General features: G+C 40.3%; 1 protein-coding gene across 1 annotated transcript in view; it reads right to left on the reverse strand.

The window, feature by feature from the left end:
• Positions 1-2,721: 2,721 nt before the first annotated feature.
• HEATR4 (HEAT repeat containing 4) overlaps positions 2,722-14,499 on the reverse strand; it is a 48,166-nt gene continuing 36,388 nt past the window's right edge. The window contains exon 18 of the mRNA XM_055538596.1: positions 2,722-3,033. Within this exon, the coding sequence (XP_055394571.1) occupies positions 2,875-3,033 (159 nt within the window). The 3' untranslated portion in view covers positions 2,722-2,874. The remainder of the gene's footprint in view (positions 3,034-14,499) is intronic.

Raw genomic sequence — 14,499 nt, forward strand, 5'->3', positions numbered from 1 at the left:
AAAAGTTAGTCATTGTGAATTTTTGTGTTAAAACAATAATTTAAGTGTATACTTTAAAAACCTACCATATTTTAAAAAATATCATTCTGGTACTTTAATTTTTAAAAATATAGCTGAAGTCTCAAAAAAGTGGGAGTATCCAGCTCACTCTTGACTTTTGAGAGGCTCTGATGCTGCCTCCAACAAATGAGCCCATTTTATCAACCAAGACAACAAATTTCTCAGAGTCAGAAAAACTGTCTTGTACTTCTTGGAATATCCATGATGCCTCAATAATACATGCATTTGGTAACTATTTGCTGACAGTATAGTTCTTCTAGAAATGATGGGTGGAGTGGGAGGATTAAGTGATAACCAGTGGGAGGCTGTGGGAGGGGAGAGAATAAATTCTAACACAGGTGTTTGGCTGTGGGAGGGGAGAGAATAAATTCTAACACAGGTGTTTTCTTTCTGAGTCACCAACCCCTTTTTGCTGGTCAGGAAATTTCTGTTGATGTAGTTCACTAGGAATGCTAACAGATGGAATGTGTAAACTAGTAAAGACATAAATCTTGGTGGAAAAATGGAAATTTTCTCTAGATCTTGGCTGAGAAAAGGCCAGCATGGTGTTTCTTGAACAAGCTGGACCAAGCAGAAGCTTGGTCAGTAGGATCAGAAGCTTTTACAGTAGGACTCGCAGCAGCCCTTTGTCTAATTCAACCTGTGGAGTTAGTGAATGTCTGTGGCAGAAGAAAGAAGAGGAAAGATGAAAATAGGAGCAATGGAAAGGAGACAGCCGAGACATTCTGGGTGGGGAGAGAGTCTCTTACAACAGCCTCAGTCTGGAAGGACAGGCAAGGATTTGTGGGACCTCTGGAGTATTTTGTCATTATAACATTTTATTAGTATGAATAGATTCAGTTTCCTTGGTGGCTCAGACAGTAAAGAATCTGCCTGCAACGCAGGAGACCCAGGTTCGATCCCTGGGTCAGAAAGATCCCCTGGAGAAGGGCATGGCAACCCACTCCAGTATTCTTGCCTGGATAATTCCATAGACAGAGGAGCCTGGTGGGCTATAGTCCTCAAGGGGTCACAAAGAATCAGACACAACTGAGTAACTAACACACACACACACACACACATACAAAGTACAAGAGTAAGGAGATGGATGTCCAGCTTCTTAACTGTGAAGTAACAAGTGAACTGATTTGGGAAACAGGAGCTGAAAATGGAGCCTTCAAGGACCCCTGCCAAGTTCCTTCCTCCAGCTTTTCTCCTGTCCTTTCCCCAGCCTGGAGGGTCTTCTCCCCTCTCTAAGGCTCTTGCTGTCTCTGAGATCCAAGACTATGGCAGCACCCCCCTCCCCTGGCCTCTCACAGCACATCTGCAGTGTACCAAACAATTCCTACTAGACTAAGCATATTGTCTGTGAAAGGTTCTTAAATGTGTGTCTTTTAAAATCGCTCAAAGACAAGGGTGATTTCTGCTGCTGCCCTTCCCACAGTACAGATAGCCTAACAGACCCTCTATTTGGCCTTGCTGACCTACTGAAGAGTTCAGTTCAGCCCTCTTGTTCCTGCCAGTGATGCAGAGAGCACAATAAAGTCCTTTCATTATGAAGTGAAAATCAGAGATACAGGGGCTGAAAAACTACTCATACAGAATTATTTGTTGTCTCAAATGTCTCATGGAAGCCAGATCTTAGAATCTTCAGATTTGATAGGTGTGGAAAAGACTTTGATATATGTGGTGGTGCTTAATGGATTAGTGTTTCACTGGGAGGAAGTGTGTAAATTAACAAATAAAAATGGGTTACATGAAACAGGAAAAGGGAAGATTTTCTTTTTCATACTTAACTGATATTCCCCAAAGTTCTTTTTTCCCTCCATGTTCCATAGCTGCTAGGAGTTCATAGTGGAAATTATTGCTTTTCATATTTCTGATCATAATAGTGCACCAGAAGGGAGGATCTGATCAGAAGAAAAACAGAGTGCGATTCATATTGCCTTTATTTTACAATAATCACTGAATGTTCCAAAGCTATTTAGGGTATAAATAGCAATCAATATTTTGGAAAGAAAGCTGGATTCACACTACTGTGAATTCTGGATCTTTCCTCTTCCATGGCAAGTTTAGGGGTATTGTGTGCTCTTAGAGGATCCCAGCTTAGGATACAGATACAGTTTGTAACTCTCCCATGATATCTAAATCTTTTAAGCATTAACTACTCTGAGGCTCGTAAGAATTGCTGATCAGCCTTGTGAAACTGCAGCAATGCTTCACAGGAATCTAAAAGCGTTCACACCCATACACACAATACAAGGTGGGAAATATTGTACTGACTCTGTTTTCTTAGGAAAGTCCTGTGACATGATTTGCTCATTGCCTTGTGGGCTGCAGTTAAAGAGCTTGCTTTAGAATAAGACTAGACTTGTGGATAGAAAACATCACCTATGACTTTCTTTCCCAGACTAATGGGATTCTAGTTTGGGTTTCAAAAGGCTCTTTGTATACCTTGCAAAAGATTCTGGGTCTTTGAGTATTTCTGTTCTAGTAAAATGTGGAGTTCTGACCTACATTTAGTAGATGACTTTCCTGGGTTATGGAAAAATATGCACTGTCATCTAGCATGATGTCAGTTTTCTTGAACCCTCTGTGTATACGGTGCAAATTAAAAAGCCAGGTCAAAAAAAAAAAAAAGCCAGGTCAACATTAAATCGATTTTTCTTTATAAACATAATGACAAAGAGATTATACAACATCAGGTAAAGAGAAGAATGTGACTAAGTCCACTGCTGCCTGTGTCTTGGAGCAAGAGAAGGGCTCATCCTAGAAATAATTACCTTTTTTTCAAGGGGAAAAAGCCCTGGGATAAACTTCTGAGTTTTCACTTAGCTAGAGATCTTGGTTGTCATATCCAAATGGTCCCATCGCAATCCTTTTTTCCCGGGCAGTGCGTAGATCTTTGACAAGTGATGAGCGACCTCTGCTTCTTGTGTTTAGGCCCAGGACTGGACTCTGTGACCAGGGACTTGGTGCGCAGGGCCTCACAGGCTGCAGAGAAATATTAACACGTGAACACATATCCCAAATGTGGTCCTCACGTGACAAGTAGATCCAAAGACAAAGCCTCTTCAGCCATAGCTTTATGAACCACCATCATAAATAAGAGAATTGAATCTATGAGTTCAAGACCTGACTGCCGGGAGCCAGCATGGGAGTTCCCACCCATGACAAAAGTCATGAGGAGAGGCCCTGAGGGCAAAGGCGAATCAGGACTCGAGAGGCCCCCTGGACCTGCCTAAGCATCTACCCCAAAACCAAAATCTGTCTGTTTTACTATTTCACAACTTTCACCAACTCTTCTGACATTAATGGGGGGCTATCCCCGACCACCTTTCTCTGAAGAAAATCAACTTAGAGCTCTAGTTAATAAGTCTCCTGGGCATAATAGGAGTGTTTCAATTCAAACCCCTCTGATGACTTTCTAGCTTGCCTGGCAGGTTTGTTCGGACTCCTGCAGCTACGCATGTGATTGTTCACAGCCTCCCAACCACGAGAGGCACGGGAAGCTTAAGATATTCTAATGCAGAGCTTCTCAGACAGTTAAAATTGTTAGAATAGAACTAGTAGAGGATTTCTTTGTTGAGCTAATGCTTGCTGCCATGTTTCCATATCCCTTACCTACTGTGTCCCTGGGAGTGTATTGATTAATATAGTTGGTATATAGAAATGTAAGTAGTAGCTTTAATGTTTGTAACCTTGGACCCTTGAGTTAATTCTTTTCTTGTTATAGCCCACCACACTTTTGCCCTTAGGAATGCAACTTTTTCTAATGCTTTCGGAGGGTGGCGCCTGACTTTAGAATAATCACCTTTAGAGAAAAATAAGTTTTCTGAAGAAAGGCTCATAAAATGTTAATAGGCCTCCTGGCCAGAAGATGATGTAAATCACCTAAAGCCTTTGCATATGATAAGTTTGCAGAAAGAAAGCCTGGCTTCGATAAGGGTCAAGGACTGCTGACCTTGCATGACTCTACCCCCCTATTATTCTCTATGCACAACTTAAGGTATAAAAACTACTTTGGAAAATAAAGTTGTGGGCCTTGCTCATCAGGCTTGGTCTCCTAGTGTCGTTCTTTCTTGTTTCCTTTTCTCTCCTTTTCTTCTCTGTTCTTCCTTCAGGATGAATGATTGGAGTGTGGGGGCTCTCTGAGACTACTTATTTGCCTGGGCTTCTAAGACCCACTCGAGAAGGTGCCTAAGGTGGGGCACCTTCAGCTATTCGAGAGAGCGCCTGTGGCCTCCGTAGTCAGAGCAAGTTCAGTGTCACGAACTTTATTAGTTTCCCACATAAACCAGTCAGGTTAAGCCTCTGTGTCTTTCATCTTTCCTTTTAATCGACAACGCCATCCTCCCGAGGGAATCCCTGGATCCAACCGGGGCTGGACCCTGGTACCTGACTCTTGATCCCAGTTAGCAGCCTAATGGGGAGAATATGCCTGAATTGCCCACCCAAGGCTTGGACCTTCACATGGTGATCTTTGGGGAGAGACTGGGTTTTCTTTATCTTTACTGTTACACAGAAGTAGCAGCAGCTATGAGAACTCTAGTAGCAATGATTAAAGAACTTTATTCTTCAGATGTACTGAGATAGATTCAATCAGAGTGAACAGCACCTGGGGACACAGCACTGCTCTCTTTTCATTTTATAAACCAGTGTAGTGATGATCAGGGTTAAGTTTGTACTTAGGTTAAAGCATTCCCAGGAGTCTAGGCTGTTCTAATATCAACCTAAGTTTCTGTATTACTCTATGGAACAAAAAGAGTGATATCTATCTCATTCCTAAATGTATTCTTAGGATCAAAGTATAAATGGAATCCCACTTACTAAATGTCTAAATATATATATGCTATCAATTAAGCTAACAAATTGTTAAATAAAATATATTCTATCACCTACCTTGACAAAAAGACCGTTTTGAATTTGAAAATTTTACATTCTTTGAAGTTTTCCTGTTTTTTTTTTTTAACCAGAATATGACGATGCAGGAAAACTGCAGTATCAATAAATGCACCATATGTTTTTCTTTTGTAATAGGAATCAAGTAAAATAGTACACATCAGAATTGTGTATTTGCAGGGAACAAACCTATATTGGTACTACAAACAGTGAATTTGCCTTTGTGTATGCATGTATCTTCCTGTTTCATTAAATAAATAGGAACAATTTTGTTATGATGTCTAATGAATTTAATGAGATTGTTTCTGGTTTTTATATACTTAAATATTCTCTAACTAATCTCAAAAGTTTAACCCCAGAGCTTTATATATGCCTATTTACATATTTGCAGAAAGAACACTGGGCCTTGCATAATTTTTCGTACTTCACAAATAACTTTTAATTTCAGCTACATATTATATTATATTTTTGCTATTTAAGTAGTAAGAACCAACAAATTATTTATTATCTTGTTTTTTATTACTTAAAAAATTGAATAATATATTATGATGGGCTATATCATTTTAATTTTGACTTTCAAGATGTATTTCTCTGTCAATCATTTTTATTATATTCTTTGAATATTATACTTGAAATGAAAAATGATGGGACTTTCATGGTGGTCCAGAGGCTAAGACTCTACATTCCCAAGGATGGGGTCTGGGTTTAATTCCTGGTCAGGGGACTAGATCCCACATGCCACAAATAAAAGTTTGATTGCTGCAACTAAAAATGAAACTGCATGCTGCAACTAAGACTCAAAGCAGACAAATATTTTAAAAAATAAAACTGAAATCATGACAAAAAGTAAGTTTTACCTGCACATGAATGTTTGTAGCAGCTTTATTCATAACCACTATGAATCACTAAAAACTAGAACCAACCTTCAATAGGTGAATGGAAAAACTAACAGTGGTACATCCATATGATGAAACATTATTCACAGACAAGAAAGAAGCTCTCAAGCCACAAAAAAGTATGGGTAATCTTGAATATATATTGCTAAGTGAAAGAAGTTAGCCTGAAAAGGCTACTAATGTATGATTTTAATTTTATGACATTCTGGAAAAGGCAAAACAACAGAGATAATAAAAAGATCATTAATCATTTGGGTGTTTGAGGGAAGAGAGGAGGGAAAAGAGGAAGCAAAGAAGATTTTAGGGTGGTTAAACTATTCTCAGCAGTGGCCACAGGACTGGAAAAGGTCAGTTTTCATTCCAATCCCAAAGAAAGGCAATGCCAAAGAATGCTCAAACTACCACACAATTGCACTCAACTCACACGCTAGTAAAGTGATGCTTAAAATTCTCCAAGCCAGGCTTCAGCAATACATGAACTGTGAACTTCCAGATGTTCAAGCTGGTTTTAGAAAAGGCAGAGGAACCAGAGATCAAATTGCCAATCCGCTGGATCATCGAAAAAGCAAGAGAGTTCCAGAAAAACATTTATTTCTGCTTTATTGACTATGCCAAAGCCTTTGATTGTGTGGATCACAATAAACTGTGGAAAATTCTTCAAGAGATGGGAATACCAGACCACCTGACCTGCCTCTTGAGAAACCTGTATGCAAGTCAGGAAGCAACAGTTAGAACTGGACATGGAAAAACAGACTGGTTCCAAATAGGAAAAGGAGTACATCAAAGCTGTATATTGTCACCCTGCTTATTTAACTTCTATGCAGAGTACATCATGAGAAATGCTGGGCTGGAGGAAGCACAAGCTGGAATCAAGATTGCTGGGAGAAATATCAATAACCTCAGATATGCAGATGACACCACCCTTATGGCAGAAAGTGAAGAACTAAAGAGCCTCTTGATGAAAGTGAAAGAGGAGAGTGAAAAAGTTGGCTTAAAGCTCAACATTCAGAAAACTAAGATCATGGCTTCCGGTCCCATCACTTCATGGCAAATAGATGGGGAAACAGTGGAAACAGTGTCTGACTTTATTTTTGGGGGCTCCAAAATCACTGCAGATGGTGATTGCAGCCATGAAATTAAAAGATGCTTACTCCTTGGAAGGAAAGTTATGACCAACCTAGATAGCATAGGAAAAAGCAGAGACATTACTTTGTCAACAAAGGTCCATCTAGTCAAGGCTATGGTTTTTCCAGTAGTCATGTATGGATGTAAGTTGGACTATAAAGAAAGCTGAGTGCAAAAGAATTGATGCTTTTGAACGGTGGTGTTGGAGAAGAGTCTTGAGAGTCCCTTGGACTACAAGGAGATTCAACCAGTCCATTCTAAGGAGATCAGTCTTGGGTGTTCATTGGAAGGACTGATGTTGAAGCTGAAACTCCAATACTTTGGCCACCTGATCTGAAGAGCTGACTCATTTGAAATGACCCTGATGCTGGGAAAGATTGAGGGCAGGAGGAGAAGGGGATGACAGAGGATAAGATGGTTGGATGGCATCACTGACTCAATGGACATGGGTTTGGGTGGATTCTGGGAGTTGGTGATGGACAGGGAGGCCTGGCATGCTGCAGTTCATGGGGTTGCAAAGAGTCGGACATGACTGAGTGACTGAACTGAACTGAACTGAACAGAAACTAGTCTCTATGACATCGAAATGGTGAATACAAGGCATTATGCATTTGTTAAAAGCTATAGAACTATACAGCAAAAGAATGAATCTCAATGAATACAAATTAAAAAAAAAATCATTTAGGAGGTCAGGGAGTCCCAGGAAGAAACCCAGACTATGGTAAGAGACTTTAGTTGTAACCTCAATTTAAATACATATTTTTGTTACAGATAGTGTGATGATGATAAAAAATATTTTCAAGCATAAATATAGAATATATTAGAATAAAATTCTGTGTGGAACTCATTTAAAAATAGAATGTAAGTTTAAAAAAAGATTAAATTTTCAACTTCAAAGAAGAGCTTGTTTATTTTAGTTTTTAATATGGATGATATATGTGTGCTAAGTTGCTTAAGTCATGTCTGACTTTTGCAACCCCATGGTCTGTAGCCCGCCAGGCTTTGCCGTCCAGGGGATGCTCCAGGCAAGAATACTGGAGTGGGTTGTCATTTCTTTCTCCAGGGGATGGATGGTAGGTACCAAACTGTTAGAGATTCAGTTGGATGCATTTTTGAAGTGATATAACAATTCATTAAAATATCAATATATAATGCCAGAATATGTAGATGTTAGAAATTAGACTCTTTGTATCTACTTACACTTAAAAACATTTTTAAAAATTATGCATTATTTATTTTTGGCTGTGCTGCGTCTGTTGCTGTGCATGGGCTTTCTCTACTCTCTAGTTGCAGTGTGTAGGCTTCTCATGTTGCAGCTTCCAGGCTCTAGAGCACAAGCTCAATAGCCATGGCACAGGGGCCGAGCTGCTCTGTGGCTTGTGGGGTCTTTCTGGATCAGGGATGGAGCCTGTGTCTCCTGTGTTGTCAGGTGGATTCTCTACCACTGAACCACCACGGAAGTCCTTAAAAACATTTTTGATGTCGATGAAAGAAGGTGAAGAGGTGACATAGTTTTTCACAATTCTTTTAGTGAGACTGTAGCAAAAGAGCTGGAAGTTCAACATCCTAGACAGCATCTTACATATTGTACTGCAGGACTTTGCAGACTTTTTCTGTGAAGGGCCAAATAGTATATATTTTATGCTTTGACTGTGAGACAGCCTACTCCACTCTGCTGTTGTAGCGTGGAAGTAGCCCCAGGGAGTCTGCAATGAATGAGTACAATACAAACTTCCAATACAAGTTTATATGTTGGCACTGAAATTTGAGTTTTGTATAAATTTTACGTCACAAAATATTCTTTTTCTTTTGATTTTTTTCAATCAGCCATTTAAAAATATAAAAATCATTCTTAGTCCACAGGAGTTCTGCCAGATTTGGTTTGAGGATTATTACAATACGTTGCTCCCTGATTTACAGTAATTTGGTAAAACAGTGATCCAAATTAGTAAGAATCAATATTCTCAAAGTTAGCCTGGAGTCTGTCTCACATTTGCTAAAGCAAAGTCCTATATTCTTGAGACTTTAAGCCAAGTAATTCAGAAATGTATAAATTTAAGCATGAAAGTCCTTCCATTGCCAATAACGCCATTCCCCAGAGGCAACCTCTGACTTCAGGTATTCAACTGTGCACACAGACACATATATAACACGTGTAGTTTTAAAGAAACTATATATAACTGTGCATGGGTTGCATTTTTAACAACAAAAAGGGACAGCATACATATTGTTCTGCAATTTGATTTTTCAATTACAGTATATTTTCAACATCTTTCCTAGTAATAATTTTTAACAAGAATTCTTGATCTTTAGTACATTTGAGCCATTTTCAATTTTGAACTGATAAACAATGAGCATAAGTACTGCAGCCATGAAATTAAAAGACGCTTCCTCCTTGGAAGGAAAGTTATGACCAACCTAGATAGCATATTCAAAAGCAGAGACATTACTTTGCCAACAAAGGTTCGTCTAGTCAAGGCTATGGTTTATCCTGTGGTCATGTATGGATGTAAGAGTTGGACTGTGAAGAAGGCTGAGCGCCGAAGAATTGAGGCTTTTGAACTGTGGTGTTGGAGAAGACTCTTGAGAGTCCCTTGGACTGCAAGGAGATCCAACCAGTCCATTCTGAAGGAGATCAGCCCTGGGATTTCTTTGGAAGGAATGATGCTAAGCTGAAACTCCAGTACTTTGGCCACCTCATGCGAAGAGTTGATTCATTGGAAAAGACCCTGATGCTGGGAGGGATTGGGGGCAGGAGGAGAAGGGGACGACAGAGGATGAGATGGCTGGATGGCATCACTGACTCGATGGACGTGAGTCTGAGTGAACTCCAGGAGTTGGTGATGGACAGGGAGGCCTGGTGTGCTGCGATTCATGGGGTCGCAAAGAGTCGGACACGACTGAGTGACTGATCTGATCTGATCTGATCTATATATATGTTTGTATACATGGGTGGATATTTCTGCTGGATAGATTCTTTGAAGTAGTATTAATATCACTGGATCAAAGATATTTAAATTTTATATTGATGAAGTCATCCAAAAGTTTATCCTAGGGTTTCTCAACCTTGGTATATTTCAGTTCAGTTCAGTTCAGTCGCTCAGTCATGTCCAACTCTTTGTGACCCCATGGACTGCAGCACACCAGGCCTCCCTGTCCATCGCCAACTCCCGGAGTTTACTCAAACTCATGTCCATTGAGTCGGTGATGCCATCCAACCATCTATTCCTCTGTCGTCCCCTTCTCCTCCTGCCTTCAATCTTTTCCAGCATCAGGGTCTTTTTCAATGAGTCAGCCGTTTGCATCAAGTGGCCAAAGTACTGAAGTTCCAGCTTCAGCATCAGTCCTTCCTTCCAATAAACATTCAGGACTGATTTCCTTTAGGATTGACTGCTTTGATCCCCTTGCAGTCCAAGGGATCTCAAGAGTCTTCTCCAACACCACAGTTCAAAAGCATCAATTCTTTGGTGCTCAGCTTTCTTTATAGTCCAACTCTCACATCCATACATGACTACTGGAAAAACCATAGCTTTGACTGGATGGACCTTGGTCAGCAAAGTAATATCTCTGCTTTTTAATATGCTGTCTAAGTTGGTCATAGCTTTTTTTCCAAGGAGCAAGCGTCTTTTGGTATATTTAGGTATATTTGGTACATTTAGGTCTGGGTCTGGATAATCCTTTGTTGTGGCACTGTTTCACACATTGTAGAATGTTTAGCAGCATCTCTGGCCTCTATGCATTAGATGCCAGTAACATCTCCCCTGTTGTGACAAACAACCCCTGTTGTGACAAACAAAAATGTCTCTTGATATTGTCAAATGTCCCCTGGGAAGGAGGTGGCGGGGGGCAGGTACAAAATCATCTTGGGCTGAAAACCACTACCCTGGACATTTGTTTTATGTTCCTTAAATTTCTTTTTCTCCCTATCCCCTTTTCAATAACTTATCACGTTATCCTTCCTTCAAAAAGGAAAAGTGCTTCAAGGAATTTGTGATTTAGTATATATCACCCCTCTGTCATGGGCTAAAGTGTGTCTATTAAAATTCATGTGTTATTCATTAATCCTAACCAGTAACTCAGAATGTGACTATATTTGGAGACAAGTTCTTTAAAGAGGTTATGAAGTTAAAGTGAGATTTTAAGAATGGACCCTAATCCAATATGACTGATGCTCTTATAAAAAGAAGAAATTTGAACACAGACTTGTACAGAGGAAAGACAATATGAAGATTGGGAGAAGCCAGTCATCCACAAGCCAAGGAGAGAGAACCCAGAAACCAGTCCCATCAAAACCTTGATCTCAGACTTACAGCCTCTAGCATTGTGAGAAAGTAAATTTCTGTTGTTCAAGTCAGCCAGACTGTGGTACTTTGTTATGGCAGCCCTGGCAATCTAATATATCTTCCCAATACGGGGAGGGGGGGAGAATTAATGAAAAAGGCAATGACTAATAGCAACATTTAGAACTGGACATGGAACAACAGACTGGTTCCAAATAGGAAAAGGAGTACGTCAAGGCTGTATATTGTCACCCTGCTTATTTAACTTATGTGTAGAGTACATCATGAGAAATGTTGGGCTGGATGAAGCACAAGCTGGAATCAAGATTGCTGGGAGAAATATCAATAACCTCAGATATGCAGATGACACCACCCTTATGGCAGAAAGTGAAGAAGAACTAAAAAGCCTCTTGATGAAAGTGAAAGAGGAGAGTGAAAAAGTTGGCTTAAAGCTCAACATTCAGAAAACTAAGATCATGGCATCTGGTCCCATCACTTCATGGCAAATAGATGGGGAAACAGTGGAAACAGTGTCTGACTTTATTTTTGGGGGCTCCAAAATCACTGCAGATGGTGATTGCAGCCATGAAATTAAAAGATGCTTACTCCTTGGAAGGAAAGTTATGACCAACCTAGATAGCATAGGAAAAAGCAGAGACATTACTTTGTCAACAAAGGTCCATCTAGTCAAGGCTATGGTTTTTCCAGTAGTCATGTATGGATGTGAGAGTTGGACCATAAAGAAACCTGAGTGCCGAAGAATTGATGCTTTTGAACTGTGGTTTTGGAGAAGAGTCTTGAGAGTCCCTTGGACTGCAAGGGGATCAAAGCAGTCAGTCCTAAAGGAGATCAGTCCTGGGTGTTCATTGGAAGGACTGATGCTGAAGCTGAAACTCCAATACTCTGGCCACCTGATGCGAAGAGCTGACTCATTTGAAAAGACCCTGATGCTAGGAAAGATTGAGGGCAGGAGGAGAAGGGGATGACAGAGGATGAGATGGTTGGATGGCATCACCGACTCAATGGATGTGAGTTTGAGTGAACTCTGGGAGTTGGTGATGTACAGGGAAGCCTGGCGTGCTGTGGTCCATGAGGTTGCAAAGAGTAGGGCACGACTGAGCAACTGAACTGAACTGAACTGAATCCAAAGGAAAAAGTAACAATGGGTTGTGGTGGAGGAGATAACTTTTCTGAGAGGCTTCAAATCATTCTATGTAGCTTTAAATATGGGATAGGCTCTATCCAACCTCTTTTCTACAGCAGCTTCTCTGATGAACAATTAACATTTATCATCTCAATATCAAATTTCTTTAATTAATAAAGGTAATTCAAGAAAACAAGAGCAAGGCAAACAATGATTAGAGATCAGGAAAAATTTAAGAATTAGAGGAAGTGAAGTTTGTTGTTTAAAAAACACTGTATTTTTAATTGTATAAATGATATTTACAATGTAGAAAACCCAGACCATGCAAATAAACAAAAAAGAAGAAAATAAAAATCACCTGAAATCCCACCATCCAAAGGCAATCACTGTTAAATATTGTGGCATAAGGACTCCCAAACTTTTTTCTCTAGTATGTATATACGGGCAGATGTATAGATAGAAATATACATACACACCACACACATGCGCGCGCGCACACACACACACACACACATATATCCTGAATGGGAACCTACTGTATCACTTATTTTGTCTGTTTCTTTTTCCTTATTTAATGGTATATTGAGAAGTTATTCCATGTCAGTAAATTATACTTATAGAAATTGTTTTGTTTTCTAAAAAATTTTTGGCCATGCCTGTGACATGTGGAACCATAGTTCTCCAATCTGGGGTCAAACCTGCACCCCCTGCATTGGAAGAATGGACTCTCCACTGCCAGACCACCCGGGAAGTCCTAGAAAATGGTTACTAATAGCTACTTTTGTTGAACTAAGTAGATCCATTGGAAAAAGATGAAATTAAAGGTAAGCCAGTCCCCAAAAGGTGCCTCCCAGTCGCAAGAGAAACTTAGAAGACAGAAACAACATTCTTTATTTGAGGAAATCACAAAAATGTTGAAAAAAGAAGTGGATGAGGTCACAGGAAAGACTTAGAGTAGAAGATACTTGTACAGGATGTGATAAAGACAAATCTACGGCCCTCCTCCAGTTAAGCATAGTATTCCCCAGCTTTGCCAGCCAAGAAGCATAGCTCATCCCCCAGTTCACTATAGAATGGGTCCACTTTATTTTGAAAATTGCTCTCTTTGAAAAAACAAAGCTCCCAGTGACAGCCTTAACTTGCCCATTGCAGTATTTCCCCGGAGAATCTTGTTATCAGGGTCTGGCGAGCACACACAGCCTGTTTGTCAATTAGGAAGACGGCTCCCTCTCTGCTGGCCCTTCCTCCAGACACTGCAGCCCTAGATTAGGGCACAGGACTTTCCAGGAGGACATCAGTTGGTTTCAAACCTAATTTTGGCCTTTGGCTCTTGGCCAGGTAACTGCAGAGCGATAGCTCACACAATGGCCTTGTTTGATATGGTCCCATTGACCCACTTAAACTTCTACATGGCATGTGCATGAATAATCTGCCCATTTTATGCTGTCATAACCCAACTAAAGTACTTCTCTGCCTCCTGCACTCCTAGTTCCTCCGAACTGGGCTAGAGGCACCAAAGCCATCATCCATGGCTTTGCTTCATAATAATAAATTACAGCTATAATTTTTAAAGTGTGTAACCTTTACCAGATCCTGCACTAAGTGCCTTGCATCCATTATTTTATCCTCACAACAACACTATGAAGAAGTATATTCAATGACTATTCCCACTTTACAGATGAGATTACTGAGATCTGAGAGAGTAATGTGATGTAAGTCCAACATGTTCATAACTGCTTGCAAGGGCGTAAACTCAATGTACGTGAGTTTGAGTGAACTCTGGGAGTTGGTGATGGACAGGGAGGCCTGGCGTGCTGCAGTCCACGAGGTCACAAGGAGTCGGACACTACTGAGCGACTGAACTGACTGAACTGGCTGACAATAATTATACATCAAAGGGGGATGTCTCCGTGGTTAATCTAACAGGGGCAGCCTGACTTCAACTACAATCTCCGTTTGTCATCTGTAGGGAGGGAAGTCTCCAGGAGACCTGGTTTTCACTAGCAATGTTTTCCTCACTCTTGGGCAGGGTTCAGGCCCAGTTCACATCCTGTCTTTAAGATGGATGACAGGCTTCAAGATGGAGTCTCTCCTGCTTTCCTCACACTGGCCC

This window comes from Bubalus kerabau, chromosome 10 (genome assembly GCF_029407905.1).
Source record: "Bubalus kerabau isolate K-KA32 ecotype Philippines breed swamp buffalo chromosome 10, PCC_UOA_SB_1v2, whole genome shotgun sequence".
Taxonomy (NCBI): Eukaryota; Metazoa; Chordata; class Mammalia; order Artiodactyla; family Bovidae; genus Bubalus; species Bubalus kerabau.